The following is an 18374-nucleotide window of genomic DNA, read 5'->3' as shown; positions in this document are numbered from 1 at the left end:
GGTAAGAATGTTGTGCCCCTAGCCACTGCCACCGTATTAGTGAGGAACCGTTCAGGAATCTTCGTTTCTGGCCGTGCCCTGCTCAACTCTGGATCTCAACTGCTTCAACTTAAGAGGACAAGATCGCCAGGTTATGTCACCGGAATAGTCAATTCTAGTTTTGAGTCAGATGGTTCGTTAGCAAACATTTCAATGCGATCTCGAACGTTCCTGACAAATATCACTGCTGTTATTGCCTCTAATATAATTGAAATTGACATTCACATTTGCAGCTGGAACATACCCCAAAACCTTAAGCTCACGGACCCAGAGTTTTCTTGCTCTCAACGCTTTGATTTACTGATTGGCGCCAGTCTCTTTTAGGAACTGCTGTGCATCGGTCAAATCAAGCTAATGCAAGAGACACGGTTGGGATGCGTTGTTTCCGGGTGTTTCAGTCGCTCGGATTACACACACTCTATAACCTACAACATTAGCGGAGAAGATAGTGCTAGAATTTCGTCGAAGAGTCTCTTTTGAAAAATCTCCGCAATCCAAAGGATCAGGACAACCATCAACTGGAGAAGTCTTCGTTGGATTCAGAGACCGAAACCCAATCAGCGTACCGAGGGATAATACGGCTGAAAATCGACGAAGCGAGCAGTAAATGAGGTGTGTCTGCTGCCCCTTAGGAATTCTGTAGAAAGTCACGCTTCCAACGAGGGGAGTATGTTGGGCCTCGCAGCCGCCAGCCATTCGTAGTATTGTTATTTGGTTACATGCAAACTTTGAACATAAAGTTCAACTTTACTGTGCCTCAGCTTTGCAGCAATATCATCGTTCAATATGCTGATCAGCTGCGTGAGCATCTAAGCTCTCCCCTCTCTCGCTCTTTCTTTTGTACACTCGCACCTATTCTTTTAGTTTCTACACCAATAAAATCGTTTGAAATGTCTATACAAAAACATCGTCTTTTAATTGCTCAAAAACAGCTAATAAAAAAGCTTGTTAGCTCAACAGTCAATAATTGGAAATAATACTGAATCTTGCTATTAAAAACTTGCTATAAAAGCGGACAGCTCCAGAGGGAAATATTAAATAAATATCGGATTTTATCTTTAATAAGAGGACAAAAATTTAAGACCAAGTCTGAGAAAAAGCCGCCAGAACTGCCAGAAAATACTTTAGAATACCTTGAAAATTTCTTACAAATTTGGAGGTAATTATTAAATAATTATTTGGAAAGTTTTTAAAAATTTCTGTTCGGAATTGTTTTATTTATTTTATTTCGATTTTAGGGTATCGATCCCAGAAGATATCGGTTACATGAAGTTGGAACACGTTATGCGAATTTGAATGACGGAGAGGGAGGTACACGCAGAAACTGAAATTATCCTTTGCGAGTGACGAACGACAATTCCGAAAGTCGGGTCGATGGATGACGATGAATGTCGATGGAACTGAAAACCCTGCATTTTGTATGGTGTCGGGTTGATCCTCGATAAAGGTAGGAGAAAGTGATCTTAAATTGAAAATAAACCTTGTTTGGTACGCACCCGGCTAACTCTGCTGCTGCTTCTGTTATCGTTCTTACACATATGTACGGATTTGTCGAATATTCAATTAAAATAACATAAAGTGCACGCACACACATCAAGAGAAAAAATCCTCATAATAACTTTTTCAAAATATTTGGTATTTTTGTAGATTTTTAAGGTTTATATATATATTTATCTAATGATTAAACATTTTAAACATAAGAAACTAAAAAAATCGGTATGGATCACGCCGTAGCACGTTTCCACGTTTCTCTATGCAATTCTGGATAATTAGAATTATTTACTTTGAAGATCGCCAACCATTTAATTTGAAGTCCCAAACTGAACTCAACTTATTGACCTAGATTGACGTCAATCAATCAAGCATCGGTCTCGAGCTTTTTGAATATGGACTTTGGAATTTAGAGTTCTGATGAGCGGTCCTTTCCAGGTTCTTCAAGCTCACGTCATGTACGTAGGTTTCGCTTTCTTTCGCGCCAGGGCGCTGTACTCCAGGGCCATCTCTTTTCCATCGAAAATTGTTGGATAAAGGTGTACTCGTGTATATTCCCTGTCGAGCACTCTAGAGAATGCCAACACATATAGGAGCATCGTACCATGGACAGAATAGAGAACTCCTCTGCTTCAATTGCATTTTGGTAGGGGAGATCGTCGACCTCGTCAAGTATTCTTTCTAGTTCGATATAGTCCAGAAATTGGTATTTATTGAGTATATCCGGACAACGATATTGTTGATGTTTCCAAACATTTCGTGGGTCGCATCGAACAGGCAGGTATTGATCCTAACTTGTTGATTATTGTTACTCGCCTCCGCATCCTGTTCCCGTCTGTAGCGTCCGGTGATCCGCGCTCACTATAGCGCGGTTTCCTCGGCGGCGGACTTGCTTTTCTCCCGATTGCCTCCACTATTTCGCTCTGATAATGGTCTACCAAGGTTTCCGGATTTTGGTCAGCTCTGTCCGTTGCCTCCCGTGATATCCTGCCAATGGTCTGCTGTATTTTATCCAGGTCGATATCGTAGGCCAATTTGAAGACGCCATTGACGCGCCAAGTGCTGCTTGTCGCATTGGTACCACGGGGGCTTCGTATCTAAAGATTTGAATTGCGCTTATTGCTTGGGTGATCCTGAATTTTTTTTTAGATCCATGCGATGTTCTTTTTCAATAACATCATAAATCGCCTCTTTGTCGTTAAGTCTACTACGAGCCACTGCGTTAAACTGATTTTATTAAGATTAAAATTTGCTAAGCCGCAGTTTTGAAGATCCTTAAGATTAAGGGTTTCAAATAATAATATTATAGTGCTGATAGGTCAGACATATGAATCTGATGAAATCCCGAGATCGAGCGTGATAAAGTATTCGCTCCCCCGAGGCTACCTGTGGTAAAATTTTTGTCTGGGATCTGATAGGTATCGGAATACGTGACTGCGTTCAGACGTTTGAAACCTATTATTAGCCTATACAGTTTCTCCCCGTTGGGCTTCACAGGGGCAGGAAAACTGCGCCCTGATCGGTTGGATTTCATTTTTATGGCTGCTCACAGACATTGGTGCCTATAATGCGGTTGGAAATTCCTTAACAATCTCGAGCCATATGAAGGCCTGAACATGGATGACTTCTGGGGTTGGAAGTCACCTTGGAGTCTGAGGGTTGCGACCGCCGAATAGAACGAAGGACGTTGTGGCCTGTTAGGGGAAGCAGTGATAAGGGGCCCTTTGAACGACACTTTGCAACTCCAAAGAAGACCACAAACAATTTGGAGTACTCGCCACTAACTCGACAAGTAAAACAGCCTAGGGCTCTATCCCTACCGCTGGAGCGCTTGATTCAGGGCTCCACTAAGTTTAATGAAATTTGAATGGGAAGGATAAGGGAAAACAAAATAATAATGGAAACAATAATAAAAAAATAAGAAATCCCGTTATTTAACAAAAAAAAAAACATTTTTCTCTTATCAATACAATTGTTTGGTATTTTAGTTTCTTCCTCTTAATGCTTTATTTTTTTTCATCTCTTACTTTTTCTTATGAACAATTAAGAACTGTGTGATTTAGTTTGCTTTATGTGTTCAGTGTGGGCTATGTAAATGTAAAGTATGGGTTTTTATTTTGTATATTTACTCGGGCACCGGGTCACAATGGGCCATATTTATCCTTTTTGTCATCTGCCTCTTCGGGTACGATTGCCATACAGCACACTGCCACTAGCCACTTTATGTTTAATTTCCCACGATTCGGCCTGCGTAATAACTGCTGGGTTGTTGCTTCTTTTCAGCACATTAAAATCAGAAACGAGGATCTTCGGTAAACTTTTTTTTTAACAAAGGGAAGATCTTTTCCTTTCAATGCACTCATTGTTATATCTTTTAACTCAAATTTTTATATTTACTGTTAACGTATTTTGGAACTTCCATTAATGTGGTTTTCCTGTCGGGGAATTCAGTTTAAAGACTTCGAGGAATAAGCTTGACAATGTACGTTTTTTTAGCTATGCTGATGCGTTCCCCGTCCAATTGTGACTGACCGCTCGATATTTCTACCAGCCCAGCTGCTCAAAGTGGCTCCTTTGTGGGACGCCGAAGGTGACTCGATAAAATACAAGAGGGATTATTTTTGAAGCACCCTTTAAATACTTTCATATCTTATAATTTGCTTCATATTAACCTGTTGACGTTTTACTTCAAACATATCGGCTGTTTTCAATACCACATCATATGCCAGCAATTTCAAATTTGTAAGAAACCTTTGTCTTTCATGTTTTGACCAAAACAAAGGAAAAGGTAAAAATCCCATTCATAAGAAATGCTATGCGCTTATCGCGGCGATATTTGTGTCCCATGTTGTGTGGACTATGCCGCTAAGTGCTCCGATTTCGGCTAGGATAGCTTGCGATATAGGTTATGTTTTAAGTAATCATTTCTGACCAAAATAGTTTAAGTAACATGTCGTCTATTTGCAGTATTCTAGAAGCGTTTTTCGCAGTCAACGAATTGAGTTCCCTGGTATCATAGCCAACTTTCGGTTCTTTTCTTACAAAAACGCTCTCGTATCTCCACAGACCTTTAATCTATGCTTTCAAGCACATCGCTAACATAATTTTAAAATCTGAATAGCCTTTTGCCGGCGAGATTGCAAATCACGCTGTTTAACTTATTATGGCTCTGCGTCAACAATTTCCAGACCTTAGAATGCACAGGGTTTTATTGTAGCGGTTAAAATACTGCATTAAGTCTCATAGAAACCCAGATGGTGTCCATTTTGTGAATAGCCTCAGTTTCAACAAGTGAAGTCTCACCTACCCAGCCCTCGCCTTAGACATAGCACGTTTAGGTTGGATTACAAATAAAAACGTTCAGTTATTATAATCGCAAAATTAAATTGTGCTGACGTACACTGAGCTTTTAGATCAACCATTCGGACAGTGGCTTTGACTTTAAGAATATAGTTTTTTCTGGTTACAATAAAATGTCTTGAGTGCTTGAACTGAAATATTTCTGAAGCGAATTAGAAATATATATATAATAATATATATAATTGTTTTGAGTAATATGATCAAGATTGACCATCTCCCCCTAATTTAAAAAATTTGTAAGACCTAAAAATACCCACTCCGCTTTTAAGTGAGTATAGCTTAACAGTTATTGAGAAAGATGCTGGAGAAATTTTTTGTCAAGAAAAGAGGCAAAGTAAGCTTTGATGGTATAAAGATATCGACCGGCCACATTGAACAGAATTCTTATTAACCAATGACTTATAGTGGGTGAGGGAGTCTATTAATACAAAAATCAGTATTTGGCGACAAAGATAAGCTGAATATAAAACAAAAGAGAATTCTATAGTCGAATTCCTCGACTATGAGATACTCTTTACTCAGCTAATGGTATTGCGATAGATCTTGGGGAATAAAATGAGAAAAAATTTTAAAATGGTTTACAAAAGTGAGCGAGTCCGTTTCAAGCGTTTTTTAGGTGTAAGGAGGGGTATGTGTATACCAAAGTGTTTTTTGTATACCGAAAGAATTTGGCAAGACATGCAATCAAACGAAGAAAAATCTAATCATTTTTTTAAATGTGTGGGCGTGGCAGTTTTTGGCAGTTTCTGACCGTCAGAGTGGGAGTGGCAAAAAGGGTTTTGGCAAGTCGATAGAAATTTGCAAGACAAATTGAGATATGATAAAAAGACAAAACAATTATCAAAAGTGGGCGTGTTGTGGGCGTTAGAGTGGGCGTGGCAACATAAGTCAACAAGCTGGCGCTTCGTCTATGTCTATAAAAATATTTTACTCCACCACTGAGACTTTCTCATTCAGAATCTTGTCGAGTATACCAAAATAAAAATTCAAAGGCACGATTCGTAAACAAGTACTATTTGAGTAATCTCGCGTTATTATATTCCAGATTTCGTACCATTCAAAACAATATGCAATCCGTTGCAGTATTTTTGTGAACAATCCATATATAGAGTGTCTCTTTACGCAGTTTTTAAATGTAATTGTAAATGTAAATGTGTTAACGCAATTCGAGTGTCTTGCAAGTGAGCTACAAATCGTCCTGTCGTACAATCTCCCAGTATAGTTTCCATATCGAGTCACACGTGATTTTATATAATTATAATTATGATAATATAATTAACTTAAGAAGAAAGGCTAGCTGCCGAGAAAAACTTTTAACATTTTTATAGACATTTATTATTGCGCATGCGTTTGCGCATGTGAAAGGTGATACAAGAAAAAAACTAAAGAGTTCCCTGAACTAATGTGTATGATGACTGAAAACTAAAATCATTAAAAATGAAAGTTTTTTTAACTTTTCGAATATTTCTTTGCATTTGTAAGTATACTTAAATGTCTAAAGGAACATACAAATAATAAGTTACTTAGTAATTTTAAGGGAAACTTGCCCACAAAATTTAAGAGGGAATGTTACTGTGACAGACCTGCATTTAATAAGTGAAAACATTGTCCCAATGAGAAGGGTTCTGGATAGAGGCCCTTACTTTGATACTTCAGCTACTAAAAACGTGACATCCTTAGTTGGGATAACAGGACACCTAAATTGTCGCATTAAAAATCTTGGAAACAAAACGGTGAGCTCATGTATTCTTTCTTTGTTCACGGATGTACTCTTATATATTTTAGATTATACCCTTCTAAAGGGTATGAAGGGTTTTCTATCGTAGTCGTTTTAAAGTCTTAAATTTATATATTCTACCATTTACTTTGTATGTTACGAATTGTCATTACTTTGATTCCACGTTAACCATTTCGGCCTCAGCGATGCTTCTGGGCAATATGAACTGTTTAACGATTCACTGTGACCGTTGTATTTGTTTTTGCCGGCTCATAATTAGTTATTACGGTACTTTTGTATGTATTCTTAAAATTGAATCAAGCAAATGCACTTCAACCGATCATTTAGCTTAGTTATTTCAAAGAGAATGGCTGTTCGTAGCGAATAGTTATGCCAGTTTTTGTTTTACCGTTCGTCTTGTCAATTTATTTTGGCAATTCGATAGAAATTAACACGTGTAATAAACTTATGAAAAAAATTTCTAACAATTTTTCAAAATTGTGGTCGTGACAGTGACAGCACCCTGACTTCAAAAATACCGAATTGGTTGCCATAGCAACTCTCTTTACTCGATAACTAACAATAAGCCAGCGGATTTATTTTTCGACCGCTCGCGAGCGGTCAAGTCTTGACTTATTTCAGAACACAAGTCCTGGAGGACGTTAGAGGATTGATAGAATATAGGCAAGGCCTAGCAATTGCAGTTCATAACAAGAACAGAGCTTCTTACGAAGCTCTTACAGCCAGGGCGCCAAAGTGTTTGTCGCTAACAAGCTGTAACGAACTGTTTTTCTTAGTTCTGCTCGCTCGAGTTGCAGCGGCTAGCTCAGAGAGTTTGTGTGTTCGTCCCACCAACTGTATGATTTGTGTGATTGCCCGACCAAGGAAAATACAGTTTCAGATTAAGGTCGCTTTATTTACATCTATTTTAAATCTAACTTCTCGGGTGATCGCCGTCTGATGCGTGGCGTTGCTACTGCGACGCCTTCCCTACTTTGTCTAGTGTGTCAAATGGGATTAGGTCGTTATGGGGCAGGGTGTATCGTCCACGGGTTAAGGAAACGCTCGGCCATGGGACCTCCTTTGCTGACCACTGACTCCACTGACTCTTTCAACCGCGCCAGGTCCTTGTTTCTCTACTCCAAGGATCAGCCTCCACTTGTACTGCTCGTCCTTCTGTGTCCTGCGCGCCTCTCACTGCCCGACACTTCCACAGGTCGCTCTTCACTGACTTCTCCGCGTTCTAACTCACTGTCTCCGCCTTCAGACTTCGTTGCGACTCTCCTCGAATATCCTTGCGTCTTGTTACTGACTGCCCCGAGCTGCACTTGCGCCGTTATTATAGGCCACGGGGATCCCGTTATTTCGCCTTTTGCGCCTGGCCCGCTCGCGTACAAGGTGCAACTAATTTCCTGTTAGTTTACGGTGCGTCCTCTTTGTGCGTGCCCAAAGTCCGCACCGTTACCTTTCGACCTCCATGCCCTTGGCCGGTCTCTCCGCTTTGCCGGTGTCCAAGGTTCATAAATTACTGCTTGACCTGACCGCCCTTGACTCTTTTTGCATTCCAGCCGTCTTCGCTGTTGCTAGGCCGCTCCCCTGCACTAGGATTCGTGGGGAGATTTAAGAACTTTTCTTTTTAACACTTTTGAAAACACCGTAATACACTCACACTTTTTTCCGTTCCAAGAAAACACAGCACCAACATTACTTAATATTCGCACACACTTCCAATCTAGTATAAGTTCTTTCCTTTTAAAAAAATGTACTCATGAGGTTACATTCTTTAATCAAGTTTGCATCTTTCTTGCCCATATGGTGGGACATCTTCAAGAATCAGGCTCCAGTTCTCCCTTTACAGGAAGGCATAGTCTGGCGTTTCAATGGCGATTTCAAACTGGCATACGTAATTGACATGTGAAAACTTGACACTACTTAGGAGGTTCACATCAGGAGGTGCAACGCGAGGCGGCGCTACTAACGGATCCCAGACTTGGGGCGCTTGTAACGCACTACCTAGAGGTTTCACAGTAGTTCGTCTCAAGATTTATGGGTAAGCCGCGCAGACGTCGTTCGTTTGATTGGATTGGGTCCTTAAGGAAGTGGATCGCGGGCTTCCCAGATGCGCCGGACTGGAACGCCATAATTCGTACGCCAGAGAAAGTTGTAAAATCGGCCGACCAACAAGTCAGGATAAACGCGGGATTATTGAAAACCTCGCATTAATCCTTGAAGCAACTTAACGAGGTTACAGCGAGAGTCAATGCACAAGGATCTGATCATCAACAGTCAGGTCAGCAAATTGACCCAAGCAAATAGCTAAATCAGGGATCTCCCGTTTACTGGATCACGAGGAAGTACAGTCGAAGACAGACCGAAGACAGACAGACCGAAGACCGAAGACCGAAGACCGAAGACAGGAACTTGCCGTGCGTGTTAGCAAATGGAACGGAGGTTCTATATATTTTTTTTTTTCAGCAACCCTTGATGGGAGCAAATCATAATGGGCGATTGTCTCTTCGTTGCTAACACGACTGTTTGCCCAAAGAAGAGAAACCTGAAGATGGACGAAAACAGTTGCATCCTAAGCTGTTAAAGGGCGGTCTGGAAAGATGCGCCTTCCTAAGGAACAACGAGACACGCATAGAGCTGGTCGAAGAGGGAACAATGTTCTTGTCCAAATTTAACGGGACGTTGAAAGCTGGACGCATGACCCACAACTTGGCTGGAACTTATATAGTCCAGTTTAGTAATGAGTCGGTCAGTGCAGACGCAGAACCTACACGAGTTATTCCTCAAGCCACTGTAGAACACGGTACCAATAGATGTGGCAAGGTACCGCTCCAATCAATGTATATTTTGTAAGTGTTCTTAGGATCTACAGTATAAAGGGTTCTTAGCCTAAATCGAGGAGCAGCGCTACCGGCATAGTCTGCAGCGGCGCTTATATATATTCGAATTGTCGCCGAGCGACGTAGCTGGAGTGGGGGAAGTATATGGTATGCGGTCAGTCCTGTGGTCACTTTGAACTAAAAAATGCCTACCATATATATATATAGTCTGAAATGATTTATTGCCCAATGAATTGCTGCGAGTTCTTACTCTGTTTTGGACTTATTACTTTCACCCTTTGTAAAGGTTCTTGAAGCGCATGCCACAGGTCTGGCCATTGTACCGCTCCACATACATGTTTACTAGCGTCTGTGTTTATGCAAAATTCTTTGCTGAAATCTGGGTACTCAAGAAATGTAGGTTTCATTAATTCCCTTTTAAGATGCTCGAATGCTTCATCATTAGGAAGAATACCTCTAACTCGTAACCTAAATATGTAACCTTTTCCATAAAGAAAGTACATTTTTCTGGATGTAGTTTTATTAAGGTTAAGTTCTTTAGCATATGCTTTTCAGAACAACCGATTACTACTATATCATCCATATATAAAAACGCTTGCGAAGGTTGTAAGCCTGTGAACGCAAGTGTCATCATTCATTGGAAGGAATTAGCGGAATGCACCTGTTGAAGTTGAGAAAGATGTTATATTTCTTGACCTTTCTTCTAATTCGATTTAATGGAATCCAGACATCAGGTCTAGCCACGAGAAATATTTTGCTCGTCCTAATTGATCAAGAATATCTTCTATTCTTGGAAGAGGGAATTTATCTGCTAGTAATTTCATGTTTATTTGACGATAGTCAACTACTAGTCTCCATCGGTTTTACGTCGAATGAGGCAGTGTTTTCTTGGGTACCAATAGAAGTGGGCTGTTATATTCTGATATAGATGGTTCTACAATACCGTCTTTTATCAGTTACCTTTGTATTTCGGGCTTTTGACTTTCTGGCATTCTTTAGTTTTTTATGTACACAGGGGTATTATCGTCCAATCTCAATTTTTTGTTTGTTTTTGTTATGGTATATATATATATTATATATATATATAGTTTATATTTATTTCAATCGCGCTTTTATTCGCCCGTTCTTACAACTCTTCTAGACCATCGTCCTTATATGCAGCTTCAAGTGATTTACGGAGATTTTCTATCTCTGATGTATATTGCACTGCCGTTTTACCATGCTTATGTAGATTAATCATTTTTGCTTTAATGACACCAGCGATTCTCCTTTAACTGATGCTTTTAATACATTTATTATACCGATTTTTTTGATTACCTCTACTGCTATTGGTTCCTGATCTCCTTTTGTCAGATCAGTTATTCAGAGAGCCTTGAGGAATCGAATTAGGATAATTAGGATAATTTTCTGGCCATCGAATTCCGGTATTGTGGACGAAAGATGTCGCACATATTTCCTGGATGTTGCCACGCTGTCTGTCATAGTTGCAGATTTTTCCTCATCACTTTTGTTAAAGTCTGTTTCAGAAGATTCATTTTCTATTTCTGTCAACTCTATTACCGCTGGCATTAGATCGTTGTTGGGCCATACAGCCGCCACCAATTCCAAATATTGTTGTTTGTTTACATGCTAACTTTGGAGACACCAAAGACCAAAGACACTAAAATAACAAGATGTGTAACGGCCATACATTGGTTTGGCACTATGCAACCACTTTTTTGGTGACTGCCAAAATTGCTCTCTGTCCGCTCGCTTACGCTGAGAGCGTAAGAAATCTAAAAATAGAATTTTCTTGCTAGTGTGAGTAAGAACAATAGACGAGAACGTGTGTATGTGTGCGTACTTGTGCAAGAAGACGATTTTCGGGCCGAAATCAATTCTGATCGAAGAAACGAATTTACATATTTGGAGTTGTGGCCAATTTCGTGCAACATGATAAAATAAAATAATAATTAAAAATTCACGCCCTGGCAATTATAATTTTAAAGTTTTTTAAATTCATTTGGTAAAATCGCCGCTCGAATGAGCTACCGTTTACATATTTATATATGTATATGTTAATAATTAATTTTGTGTAATATATATAACATTCATTATTTACTTAAAACCATAATGAGAAAGCACTTCTTTTATTTGTCCAATGCAATGAGCAATGCATTCCTCAATAATAAGCTTTTTTATACACATTTTTTTTTTATTATTTTTAAAAATATTTCAAAAACTTTAATATTTAAACTTTAATATTTTACAAATATTAAAAAAAGATCAGATAGTGCCATTAGTTTCCCGAAATCCGAGCCTGTTGAGTAATAAAAACTTATAAAATAAATAAAAAAAATGAAAACTGTTTATTGCAAAAGTCATATCTTGCGACATGAAGTGCGACACAAGCACTCAACAAGCCTTATTAATTTTTCACACGGCGCAAGCTGAATACTCTTATGACAAATATTCTACAATAAGGTATTTTTGAAATTTATTTTGTGATATTATGATTCGGCTATTACTGCTTTTAAGCTATATTTAAATAATAATAACGTTAAGGCAATGCAAAACAATAATTTTTTGCGTGGTGCCAATTGATCAAAAATAATATAGATTTAAAGTACAAGAACCTCTATGGTGAAGGGCATATTTTGTCAAATTTACAATGCATGAGCATACGTGTGCACACATACAGTTGTCTGATATCACTGTATGCGTAGAAACGAGCTGTTTGCTGTAGCGCTCTCCGCTCTTTCTCTCTCGAACAAAAACTCGAGAGAGCCTGGAGCCACCTCTAGAACCACGGCCAAAAAATCGCGTGCCAAAAAATCGTATGGCGCTACGCATCTTGTTATTCTAGTGACTTTGGTTACACCTTACTGCACCTCAGCTGTGCAGCAATATCATCGTTATCTATGCAAATGGACGCGCGGCCATCTAAGCCCTCTGCTCTCTGGCACATTTTATTGTACTCTCTCTCGCACCTAAACTTAGCGTTCTGTTGATTGCTCTGCAGTTAGGGCGCTCATTAACATTCGCTTTCGTATCATTTTACTATCGCATCGATGCAATTCTCGTTCGCTACACCAATAAAACATATCGTTCAAAATCGCAAAATAAACCAAAATAAAATAAACCGTATTTTAATTGCTCAAGAACAGCTAATAAAAAAGCTTACCAATCGTGTAGTTCTTTTTCCTTGAAATCCTCTTTTCCTTCGGGTTCATCTACCTTGATATTTATTGGACTATCGAAAATTTTAGGTACCGATAGTTTTAAAATATATCTGCGTTTTACAGTTTGCAGATTTTCGAGAAGCCTGTTTAATAGCATCGCTCCCTGTTAGGTTTAATCTATCTAGTATTTCTCGAATTAAACGAATTAAAGCATTCTACCAAAATGCACGCATGCCTATTTATGGTGCCTGGCTGTACTGGTCTATTTTGGGTGAGACATTTGTGTGTCAATCAATTGTCGATGTCATCTAAAAGATTTAAAATCTTTTATTAATGTCTGCCAGTCCATTTATGTCGTCTCTATCTATCTATTTTGTCTCTATTTCCTACTTATTTTTATATTTTATTCATGATTTATATAGAACATTTAGTTTTACTATATCCTAATCATACATACATAAATTGTAATATTTGTTTTTTTAATAGGACGATTTTATTTTTAGCATTTCTACCATAGGCTCCATACTTTATTTCTTTTTGTTGTTTAATTTTCCTTTCCTTTTATACCCGTTAATCGTAGAATAAAAGAGATTATACTAGATTCGTTGAAAAGTATGTAGCAGGCAGGAGGAAGCGTTCCCGACTAAATAAAGTATATATATTCTTGATCAGGATCAATAGCCGAGTCGGTCTAGCCATGTCCGTGTGTCCGTATGAACGTCGAGCGGAGTAACGGGCATCTGATAGCCGGGGAAATCGACTATAGCATACTATCTTGTTTTTTCCTTTTTTTAAATTGTTTCTAAATGTTTAGACCTGCTTCCGCAATTTTTAAGTAGGCGCATTGTGTAATTTGTATGCCTTTATGAATGCATTTATAATTAACAGTATACAAGTTCCTAGCAGAAGAACGGTAATTAGATTTAAATTAGTGGTTTTCATTTCCACTTTTTTTTCGTGTTTTTTTTTTCAAACCACCTATTTCTGCTCTTTGATTTCGTTCCTGATTAACATGTTCTAACTCTTTGTCAACTTTACGGGTCCACGAGCGTATTGGGCAGTAATGATACCGATCACTATTATGTTTGTTTAAATTGACATTAAGGTAAAAAAAAAATGACATCTTCCTTCGTGTCACCACGATATTGCCGTTCCAATGTCAGCTGGGCGTCGCCGGTGTTGGCACGCTGACACTTCCTCGAAGACAGACGCAAGGGTTTGCAAGGGTGAGTGAGTTTTCTGAGTGAGTTTAGAAGGTGTGGGCTTAATTGCGAGTAAACTATTTTTTAAATGGTCCAAATCTGGTTGTATTTTACTGGCGGTTGACCAATATGGTGCATTTTCTTGCGAATCTAATAGCCACTATTCTTTTTTGTATTATTTTATTCACACCACTGCGCCTTGTTCCCATCTCACACTTCTATAACTCTAATCACTCAGAATTTTCCTCAGGTCTTTCAAGGTCCCGCTCCAATTGAAGTATCTTTTTTAAGCGTATCTTTCGTAATCCAAATGCTTTGCTGGGTTTTGCCCCTCTTCCTGTATTGGCAAAACACTGCATTCAGCACTAGAGCCGGTGTAAACCAGCCCCAACTCGAGCAGTCATCCCTACAAGCAAAAACCTCTGTTGTAACGAAGGAGTAAATAAACACACGATTAAACAATAACTTTCTGGGGAGCTTTCTTTACGAGATCCATTAAGATGTCCGTTATCTTAACTAGGTGAGCTACGCGGGTACGAGAGCCGAATTAATTTGTGATTGCCTTCACTTCTAACGCTCAAGCGTTGATAATCCGTGTACATACAATTCATATATAAATTATGTAATCACTAGGGGGCTCCGCGTATACGGGAGTTACGGTTTCCCACGCCACTGTCTTTGCCCTGGATTCCAGGTTGTAGATCCAAATGTAGAATTAGGATGATTACGAAGGCTTCTGGCCTAGAGCGTGATAATAAGGATATAACGGCTAGTCGCCTGAGTTTCGATTTATTTATTTATGTCCTTGTGCTCTTTATTGAATCAGTGGTCAAAGCAAAACTAAAAACGTATCCAACTGTACTAGAGCTAACAGCGGCCTGCCAGCCGACCGTTCGTCCACCAAAGTGCTGACACTGGCAGAAACAGCATATCTCACCATACCGGCAACCAATGGGAATTAGGCACAACTCCTAAAGGCGTTGATGCTAAATTAGCATATAAAGATTCTAGGGTGATCTAATAATCACCCAAGACTTATACCGACTTAAGTTAACTCATTAATTGTCTTAACTTATACTCTTTTATACCCATGTTCAACTGTGAACACATATTCAAACCAGATGATCAGTTTGCATATATTTTAAAAAATTTCTTATAAATTGCTTGTACCTCCAGTTATTTCTAGTAAAAAGGAGAGATCGAAGGTGGATGCCTCCGAACTGAAAACCGACCCCTACCATTAACTCCTTGCTTATGACTGCTTGTCTCTACTTAGTCGTTTCGTTTAAAGTTTTTAGCGTTTCTACTTCTTACATACTTTTCAACGAGACTAGTACGACTAACGGGTATAACAAAAATTGGACTTCAAGTAGATGTAAAATAAATGTCCATATAGATTTAAGCCCCATTAGCAACTAAACTACCCTAACTGTCTCTGAAAAGGTGTGAGTCCTTAGCTGTCGGCTGCGCTGTCCTTGGTGCAGAAGATGGACGTCGGCTTTGTTTTTTTCAGTTAAAAAGCTAACTATAGTTAGACGGCGAGCCCATATGGGCTGAATTAATAGATAAGAAGGACACAAAGGGGCTTCAAGACTTCCCCGTATGCCTTAATAAATAAATTAATAAAAAAAAAAGTTTTCCTAGAATCACATGTGCCGTGGGAGAGGAAGCGTTGGTAAACAGATTCTTCGAGTCAGGCTTGGCAAATCGGCGCGTGCAGGAAATTATGCAGACGCTGAGCTTGCATATTGGGGTTCTGGTCCATTCATCTATTGGCATTGTTGGCATTATTGTTCTTTCGTCGTTTCTTCTTTTGTTTTCACATTGGCAAAAAGCTTTTTTTCTAATTGATAGAAATTTACACTACTAATAAAATTATGAAAAAAAGTATCCAACAATTATTTAAAATGTGTTTTGCCAGTTTTGGGATTCTGAATTAAAAACTCGCCTTCTAAAAAAAGCTTATAATCATAAAACCATTGACAAGATTTATAATTAGGACGACGGCTTCATGCATATAATTCTAATTGCCAAACTGAAGGGGAACGCACAACGCTGGCTGCAGGCCAAAGCCCCGCGAGTTATAGTCAGGGTTGTCTTTTCTGACTAATTCCTTCTAGTCCGTTTGGTCTAAGTATTAGTGTTTTGCCCTCCAATCCAATATATTCATAAGATGGTTTTGATTCTTGTTTTAGTTATTTATTTGAACGATAGATAATAAAGTCGTGAAACTATTTCTCCTAAAAATTTTTTTTTGTATTTCTTGGCGTTGTCCTTAGTCAACTGACGGGACATTAGTTCGACTGAAAAATAAAACAACAATTTTACTATATTTGTGTTTGGTTGTTATGAATCTGCTGACCCAGCGGATTTGGTGAATGCCTCCGTTTTGCTGAGATGCTATCTTACACTATGTTGCAGCTTTAGAGGGCGACGAACTAACAGTTCGGGCGTGGTGGTTTAGGGGGCGGGGGAGTAGACGTCGAGACTGTTGATGTGGTAACTCGTGCATTCTAGAGTAAACCAATGGTTTGTGCGAGCAGTAAATTATGACATTTGGGGTTAAAATGTCGAAAGGAGACCTAAGGAGCGCATTCCATAGACGTAAATGGCGTTCAGATGAAAAATGTCCTGTTTAATTCGAGGACAAGGTGGACAAGGACAAGATGCTGATCAATGTCATCAACATCGATCATTGAAAAACATTATAGAAGGAATTCCAGCACCAACGCTGCGTACCCAGGCTCGCATACAGTGCTTCTCCGATCCGACGCAGATTTTCCGGTCTTTCTCGGAAGTCCGTCTGCCAAAGCGCAACACAGGAGCTAGTTCATCGAAGCGCCTTACTGGAGGAGGTGCAACCAACAAGGATTTGCGTTGTGCCAATTGCAATTCCAAAGGACACTTTGCCAAGGAGTGCCTTAAGCCAAAGAGGGAGCCGGGATCCTGCTATTCCTGTGGGACGTTTGGACACTTCCTTGGACAATTAAAGGAACGCAAGAGCGCAAATATAAACAATTTTGTAATACATGTAAAAATTTTTTTCACAATAGCTGTAGAACGCCATTAATTGTAGAATGCCTCATAGACACCGGGACCCCAAAATCATTTGCAATATTGAGCAGTATATCCAATTAAATTAATTTTCAATACGTTTCTGAAAATCTTTTTCGCGCTGAATAAGATCCAACTGACAATACTTGGAAAATATTATGTTATATTATAAATGAAAAAATAAAATGTTTTTTTTATTTATACGTGGTCCCAGACGGGTCTATGAGTCATAATGTAGTTCTTGGACGAGATTTCATGGGAGCGTTCCAAAAACTGAAACTGGATCCAGATCTTTGGGATGGGTTACGGTTAAACCATTAGATAGTGAAAGAGATAGAAAAACAAAGAGTGAAACAGTCAGTTCTATTGATAGGAAATCAGTCAATGAAACAGTTAGTGAAACATTCCGATACAGTGATTCCTCTGGGCAGTGTAACAAAGGAATGCGGAAATATTCAAAAATTTTATGCTGCAGTTACACCCAGTTATGCAGAAACCATTAGAGAAATATTTAGCATTGACTACGAACAGAGTGGGCGAATAATTTACCAAGCCACAAACTATCAATTAAAAGAAATTATTAAATGCAATAACTTAATTTAGTCAAATGTGAAATGAAACTTTGTTTAGAAACGTCAAAAGTATTTAGCTGCGCCCCAAAAAAACTCGCCTACTCGGAGAAAGAAAAATTACAAAAATGGTTACATAAATATTTAAAATAGGGAATTATACACCCAACGAATCAGAATATGCTTCACCACCATTCGTTTTGGTCAAACAGGAGACATACGACTACGCATAGACTTCAGGAAACTAAACCAGGTGTTAATAAAGAACACTTATCGATGATATTTTAGACAAGCTAGTTGTTTGGGAACGAGACAGCCTGTCTACGCGAACAAGTCACCCTTTATCTTTGTTTACATTTGTCTGCAGCTTCAGCGGAGCTTATCAGCGGAATCAATGTAAGCATCGCACTGCTGTAATTGTCCGCGAGCTTGCCCAGTACTTTTCCAAACTTCTAACTCTCTTCTAACTGTAACTTGTTTACGTCTTATGCTAGTTTAATCGTATGGCGTGAGTACAGCCAAAGCTTAAGTTAGTCACATTTTTGATCGTCGAGAAAACGTACGCATCGGTGTCGAATTAATTACTATTAAGTGTCTGAAGTAACCAATAAATCAAACTAAACAGTAACACTGGCGGGTTTATTTATGAACATAAAAATTGGTCCTTCGAGCCGGATTACCGGAACTGCGTTTCTTTCGGGCATTTGATTTTGATTATTGGCCTTTTGGCAAACGATAATCTATAGATTCCTACATCGTATAGAATCGTTCCCTTCTTTCGACCACCATGCGGAGTGTGATTCAACAACGGGGCTTCTGCAAAAGCCAAATTACTCGTGCGCATAATAATGCCTTAAAATTTGTTGATGACATTCATTCAGTGCAAACAATAGTTGTCCGCCTGGCGCAACTACAGGAAAATTATTTGCGGT

The 18374-nt window shown here is 39.0% G+C and overlaps 2 protein-coding genes across 5 annotated transcripts in view; one reads left to right on the top strand and one right to left on the bottom strand.

Moving 5' to 3' along the window:
* Positions 1–1798: 1798 nt before the first annotated feature.
* LOC117135857 lies at positions 1799–6109 on the bottom strand. Its single transcript, XM_033296380.1, has 2 exons — positions 5945–6109; positions 1799–2627 (listed from the first exon to the last, which is right to left on the bottom strand). The coding sequence occupies exons 1-2, from the start codon at positions 5945–5947 to the stop codon at positions 2241–2243; spliced, it is 390 nt and encodes a 129-aa protein (XP_033152271.1). The 5' UTR covers positions 5948–6109; the 3' UTR covers positions 1799–2240.
* A 119-nt stretch (positions 6110–6228) lies between these two features.
* Positions 6229–18374, top strand: part of LOC117135856 (neurotrimin) — a 131610-nt gene continuing 119464 nt past the window's right edge. For all 4 annotated transcript variants that reach the window (XM_033296376.1, XM_033296375.1, XM_033296377.1 and 1 more), the window contains exons 1-2: positions 6229–6367; positions 6418–6623. In XM_033296376.1, the coding sequence (XP_033152267.1) occupies positions 6328–6367; positions 6418–6623 (246 nt within the window). In that variant the 5' untranslated portion in view covers positions 6229–6327. The remainder of the gene's footprint in view (positions 6368–6417; positions 6624–18374) is intronic.

The sequence above is a fragment of the Drosophila mauritiana genome, chromosome 2R, assembly GCF_004382145.1.
Source record: "Drosophila mauritiana strain mau12 chromosome 2R, ASM438214v1, whole genome shotgun sequence".
Lineage (NCBI taxonomy): Eukaryota > Metazoa > Arthropoda > Insecta > Diptera > Drosophilidae > Drosophila > Drosophila mauritiana.
Note: the sequence above shows the minus strand (reverse complement) of the source record. Positions and strands in the feature narration are given on the sequence as shown.